The sequence below is a fragment of the Pyxicephalus adspersus genome, chromosome 2 (genome assembly GCF_032062135.1).
Source record: "Pyxicephalus adspersus chromosome 2, UCB_Pads_2.0, whole genome shotgun sequence".
NCBI lineage: Eukaryota > Metazoa > Chordata > Amphibia > Anura > Pyxicephalidae > Pyxicephalus > Pyxicephalus adspersus.
Window position 1 is genome coordinate 22,968,575 of NC_092859.1, and position 27,842 is coordinate 22,996,416.

General features: G+C 39.7%; 1 protein-coding gene across 3 annotated transcripts in view; it reads right to left on the reverse strand.

Annotated features, from left to right (window-relative positions):
* Positions 1 to 25,118, reverse strand: part of BCAT1 (branched chain amino acid transaminase 1) — a 37,744-nt gene extending 12,626 nt beyond the window's left edge. The window contains exons 1-4 of one of the 3 annotated variants that reach the window (XM_072399929.1): positions 25,001 to 25,118; positions 8,316 to 8,390; positions 1,311 to 1,511; positions 515 to 625 (exon numbers count right to left, since the gene is read on the reverse strand). In XM_072399929.1, the coding sequence (XP_072256030.1) occupies positions 515 to 625; positions 1,311 to 1,511; positions 8,316 to 8,390; positions 25,001 to 25,006 (393 nt within the window). In that variant the 5' untranslated portion in view covers positions 25,007 to 25,118. Of the gene's footprint in view, positions 1 to 514; positions 626 to 1,310; positions 1,512 to 8,315; positions 8,391 to 12,119; positions 12,141 to 12,244; positions 12,335 to 25,000 lie in introns of those variants that run through there. The other 2 variants (XM_072399930.1, XM_072399931.1) reach the window with 2 other exon arrangements.
* Positions 25,119 to 27,842: the final 2,724 nt, after the last annotated feature.

Genomic DNA, 27,842 nt, shown 5'->3' on the forward strand with positions numbered 1-27,842 from the left:
ACAATCAGGATGAGCCCTAAAACTAGTCTTTAGTAGTTTTGCCAAAGTGATAGCCTGCACTCAACAGTACAATTAGGGTGAATACAGACTGATATATTTACATTTTCTGCAAGTCTAGCAACTTTCACACCATTGTGGTGACTGTAATAAAGTACCGAAAAAACGCATGTACCATTTCTGGCAAAGCACTGCACAAAAATGCATGTGTGTGGGCATGGTGACTTGGGGTGCCATTCAAAATGATTGGTATGCTTTGCCACATGCTGTGGTAGAAAATGCCTTACAGCGAAACAATAGCATAAATGAATAGGCCCATTCACACAATTGTCTTTCTGTAATGTGTGTGGCACTGCACTATATGGTAATGCATATGTGATGCAATGCATTTCAGAAATGATATATACACTATCTTCTGATGCTTTTTATTTTATTAAGCTGCTAGCTACGACTGTGGTGCTCTCGACTGCAATGTAATAAAACAGATACATTATAAAAAAATGTTTTTCTCACATACTGGAAGGGTCATTCTGATGGCAGAGCGCAGCATTCGTTCCATGTTGAGTTGAGGTCGAAACAATCTGATCTTACCATCCACACCACGGTAAGCCTTCATTCCTTCAAAGAGCTGAAAGATAGAAATGATGATTGAACGATACAATTCATAGGATACATTTTACAGAAAAAATACAAATTATCAAATCTTCCCAACACAAACCATCACCAGGGTTAATTTTACCAGGCTCGAGTAGAAGCTTATAGCTAAAAATAAATATGATCTCTATAGGATAACACTGCACAAGATTCAAGGATTTCAAAGAAATTCTTCTACTTTGACCTCCTTCTGAAAAACCTGCTTTCCTGGATGGACTGTCTTTGCAGAACACTAACTCACTGGGTCAGAGTTTAGCTTTAATATTAAATAGTCATGGTTAGAATTCCACTGTTACCTTATTGATTCAGAATGAGTTTGCTTCTATATATTAGGGGCAGCACGGTTAGCACTCTTGCCTTTGCAGCACTAGTTCCCAGGTTTGAATCTCAGCCAGGACTATTTCTGTATAGAGTTTGTAGGTTCTCCCCATGTTTGCATGGGTTTCCTCCATGTACTCTGATTTGCTCCCACATTTCAAAAACATGCTTAATTGGCTTTCCCCTTTAATTGACCTTAGACTGTATTAAAGACATATGACTATGGTAGGGACATTAGATTGTGAGCCCCTTTGAGGGACAGTTAGTGACATGACTATGGACTTTACAACAACAATTGTATAAAACAGCTAGGAGATGTCATTTTTGGTTCCCTCACTCACCTGGATGGCGTAGTGAAGTGCAGAACAGGCAGGGTGGATAGGAATGTTCTGGAAAGGTTTGATGGCTGGCTTCTCCCACCCTTTCTGCACTGACCAGTTGACCATGAACATGTGATCAGTAAATGCAGAGCCAAAGACCAGATTGCTTGCGTCAGGCTTTTCTTGGGGAGAGGTGGTCAGCTCAATGGTAATTTCCGATGCCTACAACAGAGAAAAAAAAGATTTGACCTCCAACCATGAGTGGCAGGTAACACTTCAGTCATTTCCGTGTGGGTTACCCTGGGTATAGGACAGCACAGAAGTTGGAGTGACTGAGATATATGCCAGTGGTGCATAAAGCGGACGGAGACTCTCTTTTACCTTCATACAGTTTTCACATTTTGTGTTTCCCTCTTGATGCACTTTACCTTGATGAGGCAAAAGGCACAGTGATATCCCCAAATTCCATTTTTTCTGTGCACCTCTCACAGAATATGTTAAGACCTCTTAGTAGAAGATCCTCACCCCTCCCGCCCTTTTAACATACAGTCACATGCATGCTCATTGATGGGGGAAAGATGTACAGAGGGAAAAATGTAAAACTGAGTCAACAAAAAGGAAACGACCTTGTTACAGCAAGTGAAGGCAGCACTTCCAGGAATACAAAGAGAGATAACGTCTTGTCACTGCACAGAGCACGCTGCAGGCTAAACGCCAGACTGTAAAACCAACACAAATAAAGGGTCCATCCACCAAATATGTCAACTTTGGCAAACCATGGTGAGTTAAAGAAAACTGGTTAAATGTATCAAGTGCATAAAACACGAGCCCAAAATATGAAACCAATAGAAGCCAGAAAGAGCCTTTACATTTCTTCTGTCCTTGAGACACAACAGCAAGTGAGAAGAAGTCTCTCCTAAGTGAGAAAAGTCCTCTGATCACTGTCACTGGAACAAGAGACCTATTAGAAGGTGAAAAGAGAACCCAAATTTCCCAAGATTCTTTACAAGAAAGTAAAACTTTGCATGGGGTGAAGAAATGAGAGCACCAAGTTGTACAATCACAGACATGAATTATTAATAACCACAATAAATAGGTCTATGGATAGTTCACACACATTTTAGGGGCCACTTTTAGGTAATTATTTTTATTTAAAAACAAAAATTATTTTTTGGACCAATCCATTTGACATGGTGTTCTCAGTTTTCTTGCATACAAGCTGGCTTTTCCAGGAACTGACACATTGTAGTGTTTCATCACCTCAATTTTCAAAGCTATAAACCCTGGCAGGTGTTCTAAGCATTTTCTACTTATTCTAAAACGGGTTTTAAGAACCTGATGTGATCACTGCTAGAGTATTCCACCACCCTTGCTGGCTTGGTTAATTTTTTATACTAGGGAGAATGCAATAGGTAATTTTGGAACATCTTACAATGTTCTGTAACACCCAAAACTCCAAGGGGGTCAAAAACAGCATAAAAACAATGCAAGGAACTGGAGTCTAAACCCAACCCCCCACCTTTCCTTCATCACGGGGACTTATTGGACTTACTATTGTAATGTAATACAAGTTGAGATTTGTTTTGCTGCAAATGCTTAAATAGAAAAGAATCCCAAAATCTGATTTCACAGCTAGAACTGTTATCTACAAAAAGCTGTTTGTTCCGAACTGGAATTCTTCCAAGAAGAAAACAAACAAAACCCCAACACAGTCCAAGATGTTATCCTATTACAAGGATAATCCCACCAAGAGAGTAGCACAGGGGACCTAATGCATGACACAAGTGGAGGGGGCTATGAGCCAGACCCCTCTCCGAGAGACAACTGGACGGTGCAATGGGCCGGACCCCTCTCCGAGAGACAACTGGACGGTGCAATGGGCCGGCCCCCTTCTCCGAGAGACAACTGGACGGTGCAATGAGCCGGACCCCTCTCTCTGTTAGAACAGCTGCTGATCACATGGCTCAATTCTCTTCATCTGCTGTGAAATGCATTATTGGAAGAAAAGTTGAATCAAACATTTAAAAGGCAACCTGTCACTGGGAAATAAAATTACATCAGGCACGAAATTCTTTGAGAATAATCCGAAACCTAACTAATCCTGTATTAGGAAGCCCCTGGTTCCCAGAATAAAAAAATGTTAGGTTATAGAGAAAATCAAATTAGAAGAAAAAATATAAAAGTGATATAAAATATATCAGTAGAATGTCTTTAATATAACTTTCCAAAGTCACTTCCATTTATCCTAAATCTAAAACTTCTTTTAGGATAGATAACCCATCATGATACTGCCATAAAAGTTCTCATTGCTGGTATATGGTGATAATGTTCTTTCTTGTCCCCCAGTTATTCTCCTGCATTGTCAGCTTGCCATATCAGGGACTATAGGTGGATATCGCCATTTTACCATTTCCGGGATTCCTGCCGGAGGAAATGGCTTCAGGAACAAGCCTTAACGGGGAATGGGAAAACCCGAAAAAAATATATTTTTTTTTACCAAAAAATGTTTATTTGTTTTATTTATTTAATGTTTATTTATTTATGATACCCAATTAATTGAGCAAACGAAACATTCTTCAGTTCAATTTGGATCTACTTTAACCTAGAATTTTAATCTGAGAGTGGGGAAAGGGACTTGGGAAAAGAAGATCTTCAATGTCTATATAATGTCTGCTTTTATATCTATAGGAAGCCAATAAAAAGCATTGAACAAGAGTTTTTTTCTGAATTATTCAAAGGCTAAAAGGTTCAAGACTCTTCAAGGAATCTTCCCTGGAAGCAGTCCCAGATGTTTGACTCTCCAGGAAGTAATCACAGAAGAGCAGTGTAACTCCACAATACTAATGCCAAGAAAAGCCCCTAATAGGACAAAACTTGGCGGTCACTTTCCTGCTGCAGGAGGCAAGTTGATCCAGACAGCGGGAAGCAGAGGAGATGAAGCAGGACAATACAAATGTCTTCCAAAAACAACTGCTATCGCAGGAATGTGTGACCATGCCAAATGTCGGATAGAGCGATGGGTCATACAAGGTCAGTTCTAGAGGAAGAGTACAGAATGAGATTCTATAAAGATAAATACAGCATCAGCTGAAACAGTCACTGTATGTGGGAAGCATTTTATAACACATTTATATCCGTTATTGCTCATGCTCACTTAAACACACATTACCACAATCTACACCAAAGCCAACAATTTACACTAATAATGTGAAAATTATAACCAATAAAAAAAGGAAACATTTTTATTGTGCGCTTTTTTGTCCCCTTTGCCATAAAACCTAAGTTCTAGTGATTGATTGTATGAAGATGTTTGCAACAGGTGTCACAAGATCCTAAAGGACATATATCTGTTTCTGGAAAACCCCATCATTCGTAAAAAGCAAATCTAAACAGCTTTGGAAAGATTCACTTTTAGAGTAAGAGATGTCAACAATCAGGGTGGTTTGGTTATATTTCTCAAGCTTTGAACATCCTTATAAATGTATAAAATATACAGACAATATAGCACAAAACAATATTCTGATCAAGGAACATGGTGACTGCTGAATCATAGAACTTATCATGGAAAAGGTGCTCCAATCTGATGAGACTTAAACAGAACTCCAGTGCAAAATGCCATTTGTGCCAGAAAGTCAGAGCCTGGAGAGCACCATTCACATTGTAAAGCATGGTGAAGGCATCATGTAGTGGTGATGGTTTTCATTAGAAGGTTTTAGGAAAATGGTCAGGGCTGAGAGCAAGATGGGTATAGCCAAATACAGAGCAATTCTGGTGGAAAATGGTGGAGGTTGAGCTTCACAAGAACTTGAATATCCTGGAATGTCACAGTCTAGACCTCAATCCAGACATCAACCTTTGCTTATCTTTATCAACCTGACTTAACTGTTCTGGCTACCGCCTCACTGCTTAGGGTATTTGTTCATGCAATGGGGACCATTACTTTATATATTTTAGTTCCACAATGGCAAGTGCTGGGGCCTCTTTATGGTTGCTCATTGGACCCGCAGCATCCTCCCATTACAATGCTGGGTTATTGGCCCCGGTAGGGGAAGATGTTAGTACCTGCGACCATAGCCCGAAGTTTACAAATAAGTCAGCAGAATTGTTACATGAAGATGGAACCTGAAAGAATGTCGAAATAAGGAAAGAAAACCAACTTGTTTTGGTCCCCCTAGGCATAAACAAACATTTAATCTCTCCAGCTCAGGGGTAAAGCCACTGCAAAGGAAGTTTTTCCTGGAGTTTAGCTTTGAGAAATGTACACCTGTCATAGGAGACACATGTAGGCTGCAACTGCAAATGTTTATTTCCTGGCTTTCATGCTGAATGCTGTCTAATTCACCAAAAAATGTATTACTCATTGCACATAGGGCGTACATAGGGTCACTTGCGCCCCTCAAAAAGATGACTCTATGGCTACTACACACCCATCCTCCTGGAAAAACCTTACTGCAAGAGCTTCACTATTTATTTAAAAATGAATGCTAACATTAAATTACTGCTTAAATTGCACTGGTTAAATGCTCCAGGTAATTTAGTAGTGTTAATAATAAAGTTCAAATACCAATATAAATATTTAGATGGTTGCAAATTAATTATGGAAAACATTTGTACTTATACTACACTACTATGCTACAATAATCCATGTAGCACCTATGCCACAACCATTTGTAGCATACCCTGTGCTCTATGTGACACTTCCACCTACACCCCATGAGTGGCACAGGGATTGTTGCAACAAAGAGCATGCTGCAACACATGTACAAAAACAATAGGTGCTTATTTTAATTTTAAAAAATCAGACTAGCGGCCTTAAGACCACAGCATACAGTCAGCCAGAATTCCGGTGCATGCCTGGATATATGTCCTGCCTCCATCAGCACAGCAATTTTATTGCACGCTGATCATCAAAGCAGGACCTGGAAAGGCTAAGGGAAGAACGCATTTGAGCACTTTTATTTGTGCTACCCTGCCAATATTTCTCATATCAAATAACACCGAGAGGAGCTGTGGGTCTTCCATGTCTGTGACTTAAAAAATAATAAAGTAAGCCACAGTCAGGCAAGTAGAATTTTAAGAGGGCGGCCAACAGTGGTAGCGCCCCATCCAGACAGATGTACACTAATTTAACTGATGCAATGTGCTGCCTTTAGCACAGTTGCAGATAATTGATTTTTATACTTGTAGCTCTAAGTTTAAGGGATGCTGCCAAGATTCCTGTCTATTTCTGGGTACACGCCCAGCGCTGGGGGTCGGATTCCTCCCAGCTCAGAGACCTCAGGGAGAAGGTCACAGTTTGCTGAACAAATACAGTATTTCACTAAGTGATGATTTCTGAGCTCTGCACAATGTACATGTGACAAGATAGAACCAAGAAAACTCAAACAGTTTATACCTAGCAAGGGAGGTGCCTGTAGGAAAGGACAATCATAGATCAGCAGATATTCTAGTTCCCAGACAGCCAGCAAAGACAATTTTTTAAACTCTTAACATTTTAATAAAATGTCAATCCCAAGGGAGCCTCTGTGGCATGCATGAAAAAACATTGAGCCATATACTGGAACGCAACTGTTTAAAGTATATGTTTAATTATCATCAAATGAGATCATGCCTCTGCTTTATGTCCTTTCCTATTGACATAAACAGTTTGTATTATAACCTGCAGCAATTTTGTAAAATTCTTGCAAGGGCACAACTCCAGAACTACATCACCCAGAGACCCTATACACAGTTTATGGGTGGCATTTTGGAAGTTGTTTGTTTGGAAAAAAAAATGAATGCATGCAAGTGGAGAGGGACAGACGGATAGACGGATATCGGTATATCAGCGCAGCAGTGGAAATTCTTCAGCCCAAACAGAAAGTTATAAACTCATTGGATTTCTGATGGATCTACAGGTAACCTTATCTAAAACTAAATTTAAACAAATGTTGGGGTTAGATGAACTTTAGGATATGGTAGCACAGCAGAGATCTGGATATAAAATTAACATCTGTACTTTTTAGAAACCGGTTCTAATTAGCTCACTTTATGAGCTTTCTGTTGGCACATAAAAAGATAAAAGATAAGGACATTATATTGTGCAATGTGTTTGGACAGCTGTGTTACACCCAACTGCACTCATAATTAATCTGAGATATAAAAATGCTGCCGCAACTAACACAGAGCAATCACACACAATTAAAGGGATTCACAATGTCTTTGCAGAACACGCACTTACTTTTTACAGGAAAGTTTAATAAAAAGTAACGATTGTTACTTTCACATATTTTCACATTATTTGCTACATATTTTCAGATATCAATGTAAGCTAAAGTCATGGTCTGATGGCTAAAGGGCACGTCTATCTCTTAGTGCAGCAAATTCACTGTCCCAAAAAGATGATGTGAACTCCGGTCAAAGGTGATTATTATTATTAATAAACAGGATTTATATAGCGCCAACATATTACGCAGTGCTGTACATTAAACAGGGGTTGCAAATCACATGCGAATACAGACAGTGACACAGGAGGAGGAGAGGACCCTGCTCCAAGGAGCTTACAATCTAGTAGGTGATACCAACAATTTGGGGACTGCCAGGTCTAAAAGGAATCAGGAAAATGTTTCAGTAAAAAGACAGAACCGATGTAGTCCATTCAAAGCCAAGAGCAGCAAATAAGGAGGAACACGCAAGGTAAAAAGAAAGAAAGAAAGAAAGTAAGAAGCTCCTCTGGTGCAGAGACTGATGTGATGAGCTTAGTGTTCTCTGTACAGCACTACAGATTATGTCAGAGCTATATAAATGTATATTAATATTTGTGACTGTGTTGAGACATTAAAGCTCTTCAGATGCAAAGACTGATGTGACTGGCTCTGTGTTCTCTGTACAGCATTATGGAATATGTCAGAGCTATAGAAATGTTTTATAATAATGTGTAACTTTGGTGGAGACATTACAGTGTGAGCAGAAGCTGATATCAATGGCTTAGTATCTCTGTACAGCATTGTGGAATATACCAAAGCAATATAAATGTAAAATATTTACCTTGAAAGCGTCGGGTACGTGATCTTTCTCCCCATCACAGAAGGGGGCTCCATTCTCACAGCCATTCTTACAGTTCTGAAATAAATATGACAGCAAATTAATTACAACACAATGAGCAATATTAATGATTGTTGTATTTTGTGACTGCACAGCTTATCTAACTGTTATGTACACAAAACATTTCTCGAGGAGGAGGTGAGATGACTTCAAATAAATTCAGATTTGCACAATATATTGTTAGACAAACACAGCTATCACATGCTGATTTATTGTTCTTTTGGAGTCACCTTCACCTTGGACATATCCAGGTTAGATCCATTCATTAATAAATGTGATAGAATTAACTGCTGTTGCTCCATTTCATTGTATTTTTTCCCTGTGATCCTTCCACACACATGACTTTTTCAATGTATTTTTTTTTTTAAATACAAAAATCAGATTTTCCAATGCACCAATAAAAAAGAAAAATGTCTGTTATGTGTATAGTGGTCGCCTGATGTTGTTCATGGATCCATGGAGAACGACCACTATATATGTCAATGGAGATGAGCACAGCGGGGTGCCGTTTGTTCATTCACCCCTCTCCATCGATCATGAAAGATTGCAGGTATGTACGTTGCCTTAGATGTGGTGGCTACATCAGTTTTCTTAATTTTCTACTGGTGATCCTGACAGTACTACACTCCCAGGCCCTGGTGACATTGGTCATTCATTGCACTGTATCAGGACAACAGAAACAGGGTGAGACTGCACAAAACTTCCCATCAGGATTCTGTAGTCTAAAGACAAAGCTGGAAAGAATGGGTCTAATTTATTAAAGATCTTCAAGACTGGAGAACCTGGGTGATCCAACAAACCTGAAATGGATTTCTTAAAATCATTTGCTATTATTTGGCAAATGTTTTAATCTTGGATCAGATCCATTACAAGTTTGCTAGAGCTTTGATAAATCAGGCCTAATGTAAGGGATAACCAACTGAGCTTATACTTATAAAATAGATACAGCAAAAGGCATTCAATGATTTACGGTATAACAGAGAATAAGAAGAGTTCATTGTTTGTGTTTACAAACACTTTAATAAATTAGGAACATCCCCCAATGGAGTATCAGTTTACCAATACAATGTAGCAGGAAATTCAATGATTATTATTTCTCATGTTTGAATCATTCCAAGCTCTTTATTGAACGTATCATTTTACAGACATCATCCGCTCAGGTCTTGTTCCATCAACAAACCACATTTATGGTATGGGTGACCTTGATGTATTGTCATAACGTTCCTGGGCGGTGTACATTACTAGTTTCTCAGATGCTAATGAAGACATTATGAATGGAGATCCCTGTAATCATTAACTTCACGAGGACATACGCACATGGGTTACCAGGCTTTGTCACGGTACATTACACTAAACTATTTTCCACGCTTGTGAATGTTTTTACCCAAATTTTTACTGAGAAAATCTAACAATATTACCATGAATATTAAATGCAGGGATAAACAAAGCAGTCAGCTTCCACCCAAGATTCCGGCAGTTTAATTCTCAATTATTCATCATCATGGCTACAATAAAAAGTTTTATGGCAAAGATAATATCTTACAATAAATATGAATCTGCTTGCTAGAATGTATTTATTCTTTTTATATAAACAACGCAAAGTGATTGGGAATCTAACATGTTGGATGCAGGAACAAGTAGTGGGAAGAAATCTTCCAAGGGTTAAGGTATTTTTGGTGATGGATAAGGAGCTAATAGGAAAGGGGGGTACGGGATAATGTTTGGAGTTATAGGACAGAATAAGACCTATAGGGGGTTATGTATAAAAAGAAAGGCTATGTGGATGGGATATAGGATCAAGGTAAGTGATTATAGCCATTAGGGGAAGAGATAGAGAGGGTAAAAGAATTGGAGGTAGTGAGAAAGAAGAGAATGTTATAAAATGGAGAGGGGGTAGTTGGGTTTGGTCCATTAGGAATACAGTAGTGAGGGGTCCTAGCTCATACCTTACACCAGGGACCAGGTATTTCACACTGGAAAACTACATCCAATGCATCCACATATTATTCTAATCTGTAACATTTCAGTTTGGATGATGAATAATACTTTGATGATTTGGTATGAAAAAAGAAGCCTCTGATATGCTTCCCATTTATTATTTAGGACAAAACATCCATCGTTAATATGTGTAAAGATCAATTCATAAGCAGAAACATTACAGAATATCTTATTACATTGAGAACCTTGAGTGTGGCCCTCAAGGGAACTATAACCATTTACTTGTTCTGGAGTCACATGACATTGACCTTAGGACTAATGAATAAAATTGATAGAGGATGCTGATACAGACATCACCAATATTACATACACACTCCTCCTCATCTGGCCAGAGGGTAAAGGAATAAATATGTCTAATATGAGTTGCCTTCTATAGGGCAATGCTGGATCTATAGTTCAATGTACATATATATACACGCGTTAATATATAAATATAAATAAATATATATATATATATATATATATATACACATACACACAATATATACAGAGTCTGAAGAATCCTGTCTGGTAGAGATTTATTAAAAACCTAATCTATAGTTCAATATACCAATACATTTATATAGAATGTCTACAGAATCCTATAAATTAGTAGATTTAACAGATCTGACCTCCATATAGGACAATGCTGGATATAAAGCTGAGCAAACATTTCAATCTAAAAACAGAGCCTGCAGCATCCCATATGATGGAGCTTCCTTACATTCTGATAGTTTTCCCTATAGTTCAGTACACAGATGTTGTAGATCTTTATACAGAGTCTGCAGTATCGTATATGAAATAATTTATATAATCTGATCTCTGTAGAAGACAATGCTGCATCTTTAGTTCAGTATACATTTATATCTGTATACAGAGCCTGGAGCACACAAAATTACTAAAAATATATTCTTTCTGACCTCTATAGAAATTATACTGGTTCCACAGCTCAGTACACAGATATTAAATAGCCTGCAACATTCTATAATATAGCAATTTCATAGGATTTGACTTCCATAGAGGACAATGCTGGATTTATAGCAGTATACACATACATATAAACAGCACTTTAGAATGTTATTATATAGGATCTGACCTCTACAGGAATGGATCTATAGCCGAGAACACACATACATCTATATACAGCACTGTAACATGGTAATTATATAAGATCTGCCATCTTTAGGGCTGCATCTATAGTTTTATATACAAAGCATGCAGAATCTATTAACATGGAGAAGATATCACTTCTGATTCTATACAATGATTAATCTATAGATGAGTATGCATGTACATCTGTATACAAAGCCTATAGGATTCCATATGATGGATATTCATAAATTCTGACTTCTATAGGGTCACTGCTGGTTCTATAGCTCAGTGTACAGATAGTGTGGATGTACATACAGAGCCTGCAGCATCCTATGTGATAAAGATTACATAAAGTGTGATCTCTGTAGGGGCAATGCTGGAGCTGTAGCTGTATACTCCTGCACCTACTGTATATACAAATGATGTGTATTATATCAGATCTGACCTTTGTAGGGGACAATGTGGTATCTATGGGGTATACACACACACACACACACAAATATATATATATATATATATACATACATACACACACACACAAAGTCTGCAGCATGCTATATGATGAAGATGATATAAGGCACACTATAATACATTACATGTGGCATCTCCCAGGAAAATACAAGATCTCTCTATAGGTGATATCATTGCTGTACGATGAATGTTACATATAAACAATACCTCTGTATACACCGGATCGGTGGCTGATCGGTCAGTTTCATTCTCAGTGCTGTTTATTCTACAGTCACGTGATCCCCTATAATAAACCGCACAGGCCCCTCCCTCCCCCGGGTGATGCGGGTTACCTGGTGCCCCGATGCCCTCTCTTGCTGTGCCAGGCTCGCCATCCCGCTCCGCCTCCACTCCAATGACGTCTCTCTTCTTCCCAGCCCGCTGCTCCCCTCCAGTGACGTCACAGCCCCCCTAAGCCTCGAGCAATGCGGGTCCAGTGGGTGCGGTGACGTCACAGTTACATTGCATTGTATCAATGTGTGATGTGCTTATTATTCATTAGAAATCTCCTAAAGTAGCTGTTAGATCTGAGGTATGATGTCAGAAATCTCCAGTTAATTATCCTATCGGAACTGAATGGCCATCATCACACTGAACATTATATTATAATGGTGACATTTAGTGTGACATCATCACTGCACACATGACATCATCATCATTCTAGAACTGCTGTAATTGTAAAGTATTGGGAATTACAGATTACAGCATATCTTGTATAAAGGACAGTCCAGGACATGATACAAATTCTGCACATTTATAATAGGAAAAGTTTTCTACAAGTGATCATTGCCTGTGCAGTTATTAGTTCACAAATGTCTAACAAAGATCAGCCTTGCTTAGGCCTCTCAGTTTGGGATCTGCTACAAAATTACAATGTTGCATTCTGATCACTGGGGAGAGAGGAGACTGAGGCAAAGCCCCTCATAAAATTATCCTAGCCTAGGCAAAGTCACTGCCTGGAACTCACTGATGGCTTTTTATTAGTAAAATGTCAATATTTAACTAACATAAATCTTCTTTTGGGTCCTCTTTAAATCTTCAATTTTCTCTCTTGACCTTGTAGCAGAAATCTTTGTAGGTTGCAGTGTGATGAACTACAAGAACATATTTCTTTTTATATATAACCAGAGCTGTGCCGTAGGCAATGATCTGGATGGCATTCTGTAAGGTTAGAATTGATGTAGAAGCTGTGTTTTTGCAATGTTTCTGGAGTTCTCCCTTAGATGACTCCTCAGCATGGCACGGTGTGTACTCCCCTGGCGCTGTGCCGCGTATAACCTGTGAACGACGTGTTTACACAAGCTGATTACACTGACACAACACTGCCAATTCTTTATAAGTCGAGCGAGATAATACGGTGGCCAGCTGAGGTCATCTCCCATCAAAGCCACATGACTTCAGAGGAATGTATGGAGGAATACTCTGCGCCCCGCCTGTGCCGTCATCCATTCGCCATCCATTATAATTATGAATGTTGTGTGCCACTTTTTTATTACATGCCGCCGGCTGTTCTATAAACGCCACCCAACCTATGATTTTACCAGGGTCACATGGGGTCATATAAACTGATAAATCAAGGTGACTATGCTGTGTTCAGGAACTGCGCTGAGATCCGGTGTGTGCGGCTGATATTAGAGGAAGTTACAGAAATGTTCCAATCAGATACAAGAAAAATCTCCCCAGCAGTTATAAAGATGCTGAGTGTCTGAAAAATCCCCGGTGCTTCCTTCCATCAGCATTCATCGGGCCAAAAGTCCCCGTAAATACTTGTAATGGAAAAACCACATGGATGGCCGCATCTAGGCCACATCCAACCACATGTAGTGTGGTTCTTCCTCCAGGAGTGAAAAAGCAACCATGTGGACAAAAGTGACTTGTACCCTTATGAAACCATTCTATGAAGCACCACTGCCGTATCTAAATGGGTCCACTAAGCATGGGTCCTGCAATGAGGGCTCAACTTTGCCTCCCACATTTATTCTGTGCCTGAAACATGAGACTATCTAAAAACTTTTATCCCCTAATTCCACTGCCTGAAACAAATCACCATTACAGCTTGGATATCCCAAGAAGCCAAACACAAGAAAGGAAACATGCAATGCAGAGTAGTGAGGAATGAACCGGACATTGGTGACACTATACAACCTCTCAACACACATAGAAGGGTCGGTTATGGAAGTCAGGACAAGAGATCTGAATATTGGCTAAACTGTGCTTGCACACTGCACTACATCTCATTTATTTTCCAGATTCATCCATCAGGAAAAAATTAGGTAGGGTCGGGCAATTACCAAAGCCATTAATTTAGGGTCAGGTCAGCACCAGATTGTATGTTGTGGCTTTGTTAGAAAATAAAATATTTGTTGTTTTTCAAGCAAACATTCAGGCTAAAAAGGTTAAAATAATAACTGTGGCAAAATCAGCTTCAGCAAAATTGCTCTGCTTATCCTTTTTTAAATGTCCACTTCCATAAAGAACTAGAAATAAACAGTAAAGGGGCTTTCCAACATCAACACCCTGAAATAAAATATGCAGTCTAATAATAAATCTTTTATAAGATTTACACGATTCTATTTGGATTCACTATGGAAAATGTGGGAATTATCAATAGTTAGCGCTACGTAAAATGTTGGCGCTATATAAATACTGTTTATTAATAATAATAATAATAATAATAATAATATTAATATATTTTAAATACATGGTGTGCTGTGGAGGAGAGCGCAGAAGGCGTGGGTGGTTAATTAAGAAGGGAGCATGCTTACTTCTGCTGCTTGTCACAATTATTGATGTATGTGGGAACCCAAAGAGGAAGTTTGTTCATATTTGTAATGACAATTCGAAGTATTTAAAGCATGTGGTAAGCTTCTGTAATAACGTCCCAACTTTAGATGTAACGGTAATGCTATATACACAATATTATTATGCTCAATGTCACTGAAAATAAAATTAGTGATCGCTTCCAGTAAAATGAATACATGATGTACAGGTAGAGTTGTTCTGTTCTACGTCTTTCTATATCGTGTTTCTCAACCAGGGTTCCTCCGGAGGTTGCTGGGGGTTCCTTGATCATTGAGCAGTTTGTGGCTCTCAGGTCAGTTGAACTGATACTAATGATGTTTTTGGCTATTGGGACCCAAGCCTTCCCAATGACCTGAAATGTAAGAGGCATTTTTCCAACAGATTATCACTTTACCATACTGTGAGCTGTGTATATAGTAATTATAGAAGGGTTCCCTAAAGACCTGGGTTCCCCCATAGTAAAAATGTAAAGAATTTATATTAGGTGATGATAATAAAGCTGACCTGCACATTCAACAGTCATCCAAAGAAGGAAATGGTGCATCCTACTATGCAAACCTGAACAAAATAAAATGTTCTTTTCCGGTAAATTTCTCTGTAGCATGTAGTGGTTTTTATGTAAAGGGTGCCTGTGACATTCTGCATCTGGGGTTTCCGTTTCATCGCCTTCCATGTGGCTCACACTGACATCACGTGAATGAGAGCGCAAATCATTTCAGAATGTCACAAATTTAATTATGGCTGCCAGTTACAGCACAATAACAGGAAATGGATGACAATGAGCTGTTCTGAGCCAGAGGAGGCCAGTGCTGACAAAAAAACTTCTACAGATTTTAGAAAATAAACTGTACCCCTGGGGAATATGAACTCTTTGCACTTAAGGCTTAGTCTACATGGACATTTTCCCCAGCATTTAACCTAAGGCAGCACGGTGGCTCAGGGGTAACACTCATGCCTTTGCAGCGTTAGGTCCCAGGTTCAAATCTCAGCCAGGACATTATCTGAATGGAGTTTGCGAGCCCTCCCCGTGTCTGCGTGGGTTTCATCCCAAAAACATGCAGTTAGGTTAATTGGCTTCCCAATTGTATTAATAACATATGACTATGGTAAGGACATTAGATTATAAACCCCTTTGAGGGACAGTTAGTGACATGACTATGGACTTGTACAGCGCTACGTAATATGATGGCACTATATAAATACTGTGTAATAATAATAAGCCCATCTTTGAAATCCCCATGCATTCCAATAGGCTAACCTACACCATGTTTCCTTGAAGCACGTTCATGAGCGTTATCTATAACACTGCTAGCAATGTTTAAAAAATAAAACTTGGGAAAACGGCGCAAAACACGGGAAAATGCTTTAATTGATTTCAGAGTGCTATCATTTGGAAAGTTCTAGAGTCCATTCTGCAGGATCCCACCCAAATTCTTGATAAGTCTTGTACACAAAAATGAAGGTAATTTGTAGACCAGACAAGAACCTCCATGTACGTTGTAACTATGGGAGGTCAGTGACCATTCTACTATCATAGGCCACCAGAAAGACATTAGATCCCTTATGGAAATTCATGTAATTTCTCCAAGAGCAGAATGTGCTTTATGAATAGCGTACTTCATACTAAGTGCCAACCCAAGCACACAATGGCAGTACATCTAGTTCTCAAAAAATGGTCCTCATTAGAAAATCGCAGCCACCATAGACATTGAAAGGGAGGGTGTTGAGGAACACAAGAGTCCCTTAACAAGTATGAGTGCATAAGGGGATCACTTTAAGCTTACCAATGCAAACGTAGCCAACTGTGGGGCCCTATGCATAACTGGCTTGGGGCCCCCCATGTATTGGCACACTTTGCACCTCCCTATGTCCACCCCTGAGGATCGAGATGGGACATTTTTTTCTATTCTGATTGCTTCATTCCCTGAAAAGTTTCCACTCCTGGGTTAGTTGGATTTGAACAATCTGGGTAAAGTTATATACACATGATGATTATCATGATTGTGATCAGAGGAAAACCTAGCATGTGTACTGCAGTCCCTGATTCGCTCAGGCCGGGGAACCACCCTCATAATCTATGGTGGAGGTCACAGCGGAGAGCCTCCTGCTTATCCACCCTACTCCATAAATTTGAACAGCCCTATCTGCACCGTACCCATTCATTCTACTGTCACTAGAAACAATTAGGAAAGATTTACTGTCTGTAAGCATCTCGTCTGGCTCCAATTTAACCCTGGGGCCCTTGAGAAGCTCAAGATACAGGTGTGGTTGGAGACTGGAGACACTGCACATGTAACACGAGACTGCTAGAGCTTACTTCTATTCCAGCCTCTTTACAAACCAATGCTTCCACTAACACAATAGATTGCTGGGGTCCAGGGGCCACACAACCTGCTCTATGCTGAAGCTTAGACCCCACATTGCTCCAATACACTCCAGGCACCTCAAGGACCAATAGGCATTGAATTAAAGAAGTACCTAAATCTTCTAATCCTAAATTGCAGCAAAGTCATTATGTGCACCCTACAAATGCCCAGATTTGGGTTCTGCTCGGGAATGCTGGAGCTCTGGTGAAGTACCACAGATTTATGGTGCCTTCCTCTTCATTATGTGCAATATTTAATAAAAAAGTGAGGCATCTAAAGGGATCTGGTAATGTTACCAAAGCACAAGGCACTTGTTCAAAAAGCCATCTATTTTTCTGCAGTAATTCCAACAAACTGGAAACACTCAGTGCCTCTCCTAATAAACACAGCTGCCATTATATTGGGGGATCGGGGTGATACAAATATCTTCCCAGATGCACAATGACCCATTTACAGGGCACGCAGCTGTCTAGGGATATAAATCTCTAAGATTGTCTCTGAACATCTTGAAACACATGAACAAATATCCGGCTCAGAGAAGACAAAAACCTCCTCCCCTTGCAAACCCAAGATCATTAGATCAAAAAGCAGTTTTTCTATCTTGTGTTTCAAGTAGAACTATGACCTCCCATTAGAAAAAAAAATCTGCAGAACATTATTAGAAGTTCTACATTTACAGTTTTCTCCTATTCTGCTAAATACTTGTACATGCATAAATACTTACATCTAATACAACTTCTTGTGTAAGTATGACAACTATGCTGCACTGCTCCTTAATGCAAAGAAGAGTTGTCACTCCCATGTAGGCTGTGCCTACCTATTACATTTACTGCAATCTTTAGTAAAAGGACAGTATCTTTACTGCAATCCCTAGTATAGGACTCTAAATAGTTGATTTCTGCATCAAAGACTAAAAGAATGGACCGCTAATAAATAGACAGACAAGGCTGAAACAAATAGGCAAATATGAGAAGTGGAGAATTTAGTGAAAGCTCTAGTAGAGCTTCTACAGTTGAAAAAGTTTTTAACCATAAAAATGTGGAAAATGCTTGCAGTTTGAAGACCCAGCAACTAAAAGGAATTTATTGTCAGGGACAGGTGAGGATTTGCAGTCCTGAATATCATATGTCACAAAGAGGAAAATTGAATTCTTCTGGACATTAATAAGGCCCACAGAGGCAGCTCTGGCCCCGGGCTCTGTTCTTCTTATAGATCACAGGATGACCTTCTGACCCTATTGTTGGTGGCCCTGTGGAGGGCAGGAATAATTGGATCTCAATCTCCCAGCAGGCATGATTGTTTTGTATGCAAATTCCCCAAACTTCCCAATTGAGTCCTCTTCGGAAGTACAGAATATCAAAGACCATGGACACGGCTATGCAGAATAGATGCCAGTTTGCCCCTGTGTCCTAAGATGAGAATTGTAGATGGTCCTGCGCAAGGACAGTGTGCTCCTCCATTGTTGCTGCATGCATCCCTAGCCTGTCCCTAATGGGAACTTACACATACATTTCACTCGACAATGCAGCAAACATGTTTGGCTTCTTTCTCTGCTACATATTCTGCTACCATCTGCCATTCCTAGTACCAGTGGTCCCAAACTCATGTCACAGCCCAAGGTTACCAGCACAAAGCCGTCAAGTTTTTTTAAAAAAAAGGTTGTATGTCAGCAGTCTCTGACCATCTCCTCTATCATGTCTGCAGTCTCTGACCATCTCCTCTATCATGTCTGCAGTCTCTGACCATCTTCTGCAGTCTCTGACCGTCTCCTGTAGCATGTCTGCAGTCTCTGACCATCTTCTGCAGTCTCTGACCATCTCCTCTATCATGTCTGCAGTCTCTGACCATCTTCTGCAGTCTCTGAACATCTTCTGAAGCATGTCTGCAGTCTCTAACTGTCTCCTGTAGCATGGCTGCAGTCTCTGACCGTCTCCTGTAGCATGCCTGCAGTCTCGGACCGTCTCCTGTAGCATGCCTGCAGTCTCGGACCGTCTCCTGTAGCATGCCTGCAGTCTCGGACCGTCTCCTGTAGCATGCCTGCAGTCTCTGCAGTCTCTGATCGTCTCTTGTTTCATGTCTGCAGTCTCTGACCATCTTCTGCAGTCTCTGATCGTCTCCTGTTTCATGTCTGCAGTCTCAAACCGTCTTCTGTAGCATGCCTGCATGTATGTATGTCTCTGACTATCTCACACTATCTTCTTATATTAATGCTGATGACAAGTGGAAGAGAAAAGTTGCAACATGTGAAAAACAAAAATGTGTTTTTTTAATAAACATTGAAAAAGTAAAAACACAGAAGTGTTGACCTTAATTTAATAAAAATCAGACACTGTGTAATCATGGACACTTACAATCTAAGAATATATATGGAGCAGTGGACCAAGGCAGAGCAGAGCTCGGTGTGATAGGTCAGCTCGGGGTTACTAGAAACATTCCATGGTCAACCCAACATTCCAAATTCAGCGGTCTATGCCTGCTCCCTAGTAAGTACACTAATTACTGACTCCATGCTGCAGACCTAACTAGTCTGTGTTAGAAGTGTATGGCGGACAATAAGCAGGTAAGAGGTGAACCTGAGATACAACAGGTGTAAATTGTCCTCACATGAACCATAGCATAGAGCTTATTATAACGAGGTCTGCTACTCTAATGCAACACATGGCAATTTTTGAAAAAATTGTTTCCATGCACCCGGAACTTCACAATTATTTGCTAAAAAAAGAAAATTTACCACCCACGAGTCCAATCATTCAGCCACTAGAATGTGCCTAGTTGTGCACACTGGGAAATACATTGTCAGATTCAATATAGTTTATTGGATGTTTAAATGCTAGGGGTAATTTTGACGCCATATTCTCAAAAAAACACCAATATTGGTTCTTTATGTCATTAGCTGCTTGCAAAATCAACTATAAAAATGAAAAGGAAAGACTGATCTGTCTATTAATTAGTTATGTATGGCCAGCTTTACACATATAAATGAGAAATCTGTATTTTATAAATTATGTATTACCTTTCATCTCTATGTAGCACCCTTAGGCTAGGTTCAGACTTGACTTTTGTGATAAAAGTTTGCACCTAGCTAACTGTGTGGTCACTCGCACTGCTGTGCCTGTTAATAAAGAACCAGTGTCAGAACATTTGACAGAAGGCAGCAGCGAGCAGTATTGGACTGAACTGCTTACTGCCACCCCTATTCATTCTCTATGGGGCTGCCATGGGTAGAAGCTACATGTAGCGCCTCCCTAGAGGCAGCAGGTCACTAGCATGAGGAAATGGTAACCACACAGCAACCTCGCTGCCAGTCTGAACATAGCCATAGAATCATGCCAGCAACATTTTAACCAACCACACAGCACTAAAGCACAAAAACAAAAAGAGATCATTTAAAAGGAACTTTTCAGGTCTAAAGAAAAAAAAGGAAAATCCCACACAAAAAAGTAAAACTAGTTAAACTTGTTAAACAGGCATTGTCCTGTGCCAAAGCTCCTTCTTTGAATCCCTATGTCTTGAGAAGACACAGGAGGAGGAATGAACCATGGCATGTAATGCTGGATACACAGCAAGCTGTATTTCTGAACTGGAGGTGAGGCAGGAGACCCAGGCTGCTGGAGGGTTAGGTATTTTATTTTTCCTATTACAGGTAGCCAGTGTTTTTCTGTAAAGACCTGGCAGGGTCTGAAAGCACCAAGGACAATTATATTTTTAGCACAAATCAGGCAATAAGGAAAAACTTGGGATGGACATCAATATATTCTTTCTCTGATGCCTGTAAGCTTGTACCTAATGGTAACTCCAGCCCTGCTGATATGTAAAAGTTTGCTTTAAAACCTCAAAATTGAATTAAAGTTTTAAAGAGCAGACCAATGACTAATGACTGACAATGAAAAATAGTAAAGCACAATAACCAAATAGCTCTACTAAGCAGGGGGTAGACCCTACATATAATGAACAAATAAGGCCAACCCATATAGAATTAAAAACAATATTGAAGATTGCTAAAGATCAACTAGCAATAAAAGATTTATATCTTTGCAGCCGAAAGGTTTATCATAAATAAAAATATAATGGGAAATGATGTTAAAATATCTAAGTGAAGGTTTCCAATTCCTCTATTCAGTGCATGCTCTGTGCACAAGTTGCAGTCACTGACGTGTGCTTTGTCTTATCTGTGACCACCAGCATATCAATGGATGACACCTTCTTGCTAGGCCCCTTGAAGAGTAGAAATCTGCTGTCTGGGCTGTGAGGGGAACACATAAAGGAGTGAACTCATGCAGCAACAATAGAACTATAATCCTTCCTCTGAAAAAAGGCTGAGATGTTTGTCCCTGGTGCCTCCTCCATGCACTAATCACAGCCAAGGTGCCCACGTGGTACCCTTAGTATAAAACGTGGGATCATGGAGATTGTTCCACCCAGAGAACCTGCAGTGGTCTTCTCTTCTACATATTTGATACATATTTTGGCTTGTACTTGTAATATTGTATCACAATTGGGACTTTGTATAATTAATGCAAAAAAAACACAAAAAGTGCAACTCTAACACAAAACTAGAGCATGTGCAATGTTTTTTCTCTCTGATACAAACTTCATCCAAGTTCCTAGATCTCAAGTTTCCTAATAAAGTGAACCTGTCTTTAGATTTAAACTATTTAGCAGCGAGTGCATGCAAGGAACATGGCAGTGTGACACTGCCAGGTATTTATTATCTCTCACTGAGATCCTAGTACTTCCCTGATAATGCTTACATATGCTTTCCATCTAGATGGAGGCATCATTCTGGGCCACTATTCACCCCCTGGATTTAGATGCTGACTGTGCAGTTCTTGGCTGTGTTTATGTCTGCCACAGATCAGCCCTTGCAGCAGCCATTTCTCTTATAACAAACTTACAGTGTTACAGTCTTATCAATGGGGAGAGGAGATTGAAGAAATACTTCTTCTTGCAGAATGATGATATAAACTTTCTGGAGCTCAAGGTTGACTTTTAAAGAGCATTTCTAGAAAAATATTTTATTGCTGTTTATTGTGACAAGTCATCTCATTAAATTCATTCTTTTCCAGTTTTTATAAATGTTAAAAGAAAGAACTGATAATAAATGTGTAAACCTGATGCTGACATCACCCTGTTGACCATTTCAAGGCAGCAGGCAATGAAGGTGAGGGTTGTTAGCGGTCATAGAAAGCTGTTTGTATAAGTGATGCAGAATATGTTTGCCCAGGACCAGGTCCAGAATGAGCCCGGATGAATGACCCCTCTGTCCAGACCTGTAGTTACCTGCCGTGCAGGTGTGACAGCTGACATCTAAACCAGTGTTATGGCACCAGGGCTCAATCCATTTGGGCACCAATTAGCTACTTCTATGTTGGGCAGCTGCTGCCCCTGCTGATCCCCAGTTCCTTAGTAGTAGAGTAACAGATTTTTCTAAATAAAAGATACAATTTAGTTTTCTGGGACCTCTGACAGCAGTAAATTAGAATCCAGCAACAGACAGAATACATCACACACAGCATGAACTGACTTCTACAAGAGGAACCTGGCCATCTCCCTGTCCATATAACTTATGTCTGGACAATGAAAAAGAAGCAGAAGACTGATAAATTCCTCCATGTGCTCTCCTATACGCAGGCTCCTTTTTAGATTAGTCTGATTCCCTCCCAACAACCATCAGAATTCTGGTGTAAGGTGGGGGGCTTCCAAGGGCCTGATGCCAAATCCAACTACAGTTACATTTAATAAACATATAACTGTATCATGCAGTTTTATTTTTCATACAAGTTCAGCTTTAAAGTATAGGTGCAACATTTCTTTATTTGTTTTTTCATTAAGTGGGAAGTTATTAAAATATTTGTTTTTGTGGAAATGGCCTTTGCTTTCAATCCATAGACAAAACAAAAAGTTAGGGGAAAATAGGGCAAAGCAGATGTCCCTATTGGAAGATTCTACGTATTCCTTTTTTCTGACAACTGTCAATATTTGGAATTCCCATTACATTTTGTTCCAATGTTGATGATCACCAAGACAAATAAGAGGTGCATTCCCCCCAGGGGCAACACAGACAGCAGTATAGGCCTTGGATGCACTTTAGGGTGCTTCCAGGGATATGTGTTGGTTTCAATGGCACCACAGAGAAGATGGGTAGAAGAACGTGGGCTAGGCAATAGGGTAGAAGAACGTGGGCTAGGCAATAGTTCTTGAATTCATCACTTCCAGCACACTAGAGACATTACGTTACACCAATAAGATGGCATCACACATTACACTGCTCCGATCATACAACCCCTGCACCACTTCTGTAACATGGCACTAATGTAATCTCAGCAATGTCATTATGACACTAAGGGCATACATGGAGTTTGCATGTTTTTGTCCGAATAATATTTAAGTACTTTGAACTATATGACTGTACAAATGTTAGCATAATAATTATTACTGCTATATACTAAAGTTTAAATTGAGCGCCATGTAAACTAAACCTATAACTACGGTATCTGTTATCAACATGAAACCCAGGTGTCATGCCACACAGCAATTTATTACATTTCTGAGCTGGTAGATTAAGGGTACAGTGAGAGAGGAAATGCCAGTATTAAACTCTTTGCCATTTATCAGATTGTACATATATAATATATATTGTAATACACAGGTGGCAGCACATAGGAAATGAATGTATTGGTATTTCACACAAGTGTGCCAATATGGCAAGCATGTTGCATCATTTTATGGTGCTGGTAATGGTAAGAGGAGGGAGACAGCACAGTGCCAGGTTTATACAGTGCTTTACTCCCAGTGCCAGGTTTATACAGAGCTGTACTCCCAGTGCCCAGCGTATAGCAATAATAATGTACATTCTTTACTGAGAAGAGAATAATTAGGGGAAAGATTACCAAAAGGTGAAGAGAAAAGAGTCTGAATACATATCATGTATACATTACATTTGGATGTACAGAATAGTGTATAGAGAAGAATATACATTAAAATAAAGATATATCGCATATAGGGAGGAGTAAGCAGTAAAATGATTTGATTACACTACAAAGAATGAGCTGTATATAACACAGAACTGGGGGTGCATTGCATAGGGTACACAGGTTCCCATAAATGATTCACAAAGTAACCAGCACTGAAACGCCAACTTATGATATATGGCACATCATCCCAAGCATATGGGGTGGTAATAGGCAGCATACCAATGGATGGTGTGGAAGGGCAAATAAGGACATAATACATACAACACAAAAAAGTGGCATCATAGGATGTATATTGTATACAGGAATATCAGCATAAGATTTATTGTATGTACAAGACTGCCAGCATGGGTTATGAAGTTTCTACAATAGTGCCAGCCTCGGATGTATATAGTGCACAATAGTGCCAGCATGGGGTGTATAGTGTACACAGGAATATCAGAAAAAGGATGCATAGTATATACACAACTGCCAGCATGGGGTGTATAGTTTGTACAATATGCAAGCCTGTGTAATAAAGATTGTACAAGAGTGCCAGCCTAGGATGAATAGTGCACACAAAAGTGCCAGGCTGGGATATATAGTATGTACAAGACTGCCAGCATTGGGTGTATAGTCTGTACAATATGCCAGCCTGGGATGTCTAGGAGTGCCATCATGAGATGCATAGTGTGTGCCATAGTCCTAGAATGGGATATATTCTGAGCAAAGGAATGCCAACAAGTTATTCACAGAGTACTAGAAAGACAGCATGTGGTGGCAAACAGCCTCTAGGAAATAAAATGCCAGCATGTGGTGTATATTGCATATGATGTATATAAGTACTTTCCAACAGCAGTGCCAGCATGTGGTGCAGAGTATACATAATACACTATTAATAGCCCCACAGGGTGCACCCTCCTCCCCTTACCTCCATATGGGGCAGTAGATGAGGTTGCTGCAGCCCGGACACGTTGCAGAGTTGAAGTCAGCTTGGACAGAATTGTGAATTGAGATCCGCCTGCCGGGAGGAGACTCAGCACTACTACCCCTCCCCTCTCCTCTGCTTCTACTACTTCTCCTCCTCTGCTTCTATCCTCTGCTTCTACTACTTCTCCTCCTCTGCTTCTATCCTCTGCTTCTACTACTTCTCCTTTCCTCCTTGGCTTGTAGTATTTCTCTGTCCTTCCTCTGCCTATACTACTATCTCTCTCCTTACACTGTACTATTCGTATTTTCCTCTGCTTGTACTACTCTCCTTTTTCTGTACCAATCTTTTTTTTTCTTTCTCTGCTTGTACTACTTTTTTTGTGTTCCCCTCCCTGTACTACACTTCCTTTTTTCTTCGATTTGTACTACTGCTCCTACCCTCTTCTCTCTGTATAACTGTGCTTCTCTTCTATTTCTGCACTACTACTCCTTCTCTCTTTTTCCTTTTTACCTTCTCTGTTCTACCCCTCCTTCTCTACTTTTTTCTCTACTACTTTCTTTCTTTGCCTATACAACTAAATCATTGCACCTCTCTATATTCCAGTGTTTTTCAACCATTTTTGAGCCACGGCACATTTTTTACATTAAAAAAATCCTGCGGCACACCACAAATCTAAAGTGTTACAAAATTACACTTTGTAGCTAATTCTCGCCTCTAAAAATAAACAAGGCGCTTGAGCTACCTACTGCCACCCACTGACATGGAAGAGTATTACATTACTCTGCCAGTCACTACAGCACAGGCACTCGACAATGGTAATTGGATAATTTCCCACGGTACACCTAAAGATCTCTCACGGCACACTAGTGTGCCACGGAACAGTGCTTGAAAATCACTGCTATATTCTACTACTGCTGCTATACTTCCCTTGATGTACTACACCCCCTGCCCTCCTCTCTCTGTACTACATCTTCCAGCCTCTTCTGTCTTTACCATTCCTCCTTCCATTCTCTGCCCATACTATACATTCTTCCCTCTGTTACCTATACTACTCCTTCAGTCCTCTGCCTATGGTACTCCTTCTTACTTTTTTAGCCTGTATTACTTTTTCTTCTACTGTCTGTCTGTACTGCTCCTCCTGTACTGTATTGCCTTTCTTCTTTTTACTACTCTTTTTCCTTTTCCCCTGCACTTCTCCACCTTCCTTCCTTATGTTACTTCTCTATCCCTCTTCTTGTCATTTGTACTCCTTCCCTTTTAGGTGTAATCACCCTTCTCTCATTCTTTTACTTCTAGTCATCCTATCCCCCCTTCTATCACCTGTACTCCTCCTTTTGTCATCTGTACCCTTCCTTCCCTCCTGTGGTCACCTGTACCCCCTTTTCTGTCATTTGTACCCTTCCTCCCCCCTCTGGTCACCTGTACTCCCTTTTCTCTCATCTGTACCCTTCCCTCCTCTGGTCACCTGTACTCCTCCTTTCTGTCATCTGTACTCTTCTATCCCACATCTGTACTCCTCCCTTGATTCCTCACCTGTCACTCTCCTTCAGTAACCTGTAATCCTTCTTGCTTCATTCTATCATCTGTAATCATTTCTTCCTTCTGTCATTTGATTTGTACTTCTTTCACCTTCTGTCATTAGTTCTTCACCTTCCCTGCCCCTGTCTGTAGTATTTATCCTTTTTGTTTTTTTATTCTTATTTTATTATTTTATCACTATTCCTGCACTTCTACCCTTATCCCTCTATGACTGTACTACTGACTGTACTACTCCCCTTAATATACTACACATCCTTCTTGTCATTGTACAATAATTCCTCCTCCCTGTCACTTGAAGTACTCTTCCTTTTTATTATCACCAGACACATATTTTGATGTTGCTATTGATTCATTCTCCTGATCACCACTATGTGTATTCTTGATAAAGTGTTGCTTGTAAAAATCTTCTATCATCTTCTACATTATTTTTTCTCATAATCACTGCTACAATGTTTAATAGTGACGATCCTGCTTTGAAATATTAGGGTTGCTCAAACTTGGCTTTGTTTGGTCTGTTTGATTACACTTGCTGTGATGTTCAGGTGCAGGCCATTCCTTAATGTGAACACTACTAAGGTCAATAGAATATATTCTGGTGGTTTGCTTTGATCTCAGAAAAGTCAATACATTATCCAGATGGACCAAAATGACATGGAAAAACCACCAAATAACCCAAGAGCTTTGTATTACCGGTAAATAAGATAAAAGTAGGCAAATGTGTCTAAACCCTGTTCATGGTATTCCAGAATCTCAAACAGTCTTTTATGGGTTAGTAGCATAGGAAGAAAAATAAGCTTAAGACATAAATGGACTTCACTTAGTTATGTTTCACTATACCCAAAATTAGCTAAATATATAAAAAGGTAATTAGTAAAGGCTTTGGAGGTGAGAAGGTCATAGAGAGGTCTTTCAAAGCTTTACCTTTGGTGGGTGGCTGGTGATGGTGGGTTTGAAGGAAGCCATTGCAGGCACACTGAGTATAATGAACAGTGCACCACTAATTTAGTATAAAAAATTATAAAATGTAGATTTATGTAGAATGTAGATGCTTTAATGAGAAGAATATGGAGGTAGCAGCAGCAAAGCACCACTAGGTACAAGTAAGATCAGATCACATGTTCCTAATTTAGTAAATATATGTTCCTTTAAAGACTCCGCATTATGCTGCTGCTATTGTTGTAATCCACCGGTGGGGTATGGAAGTCATCAGATATCAAAGCCAGGTTCATTCAGGCCTGGCTCATTTTTTATCAGAAGACCCCTTTTTGAGAAAACGCTTGCAGCAGCTGCGGAGTCAGGAGAA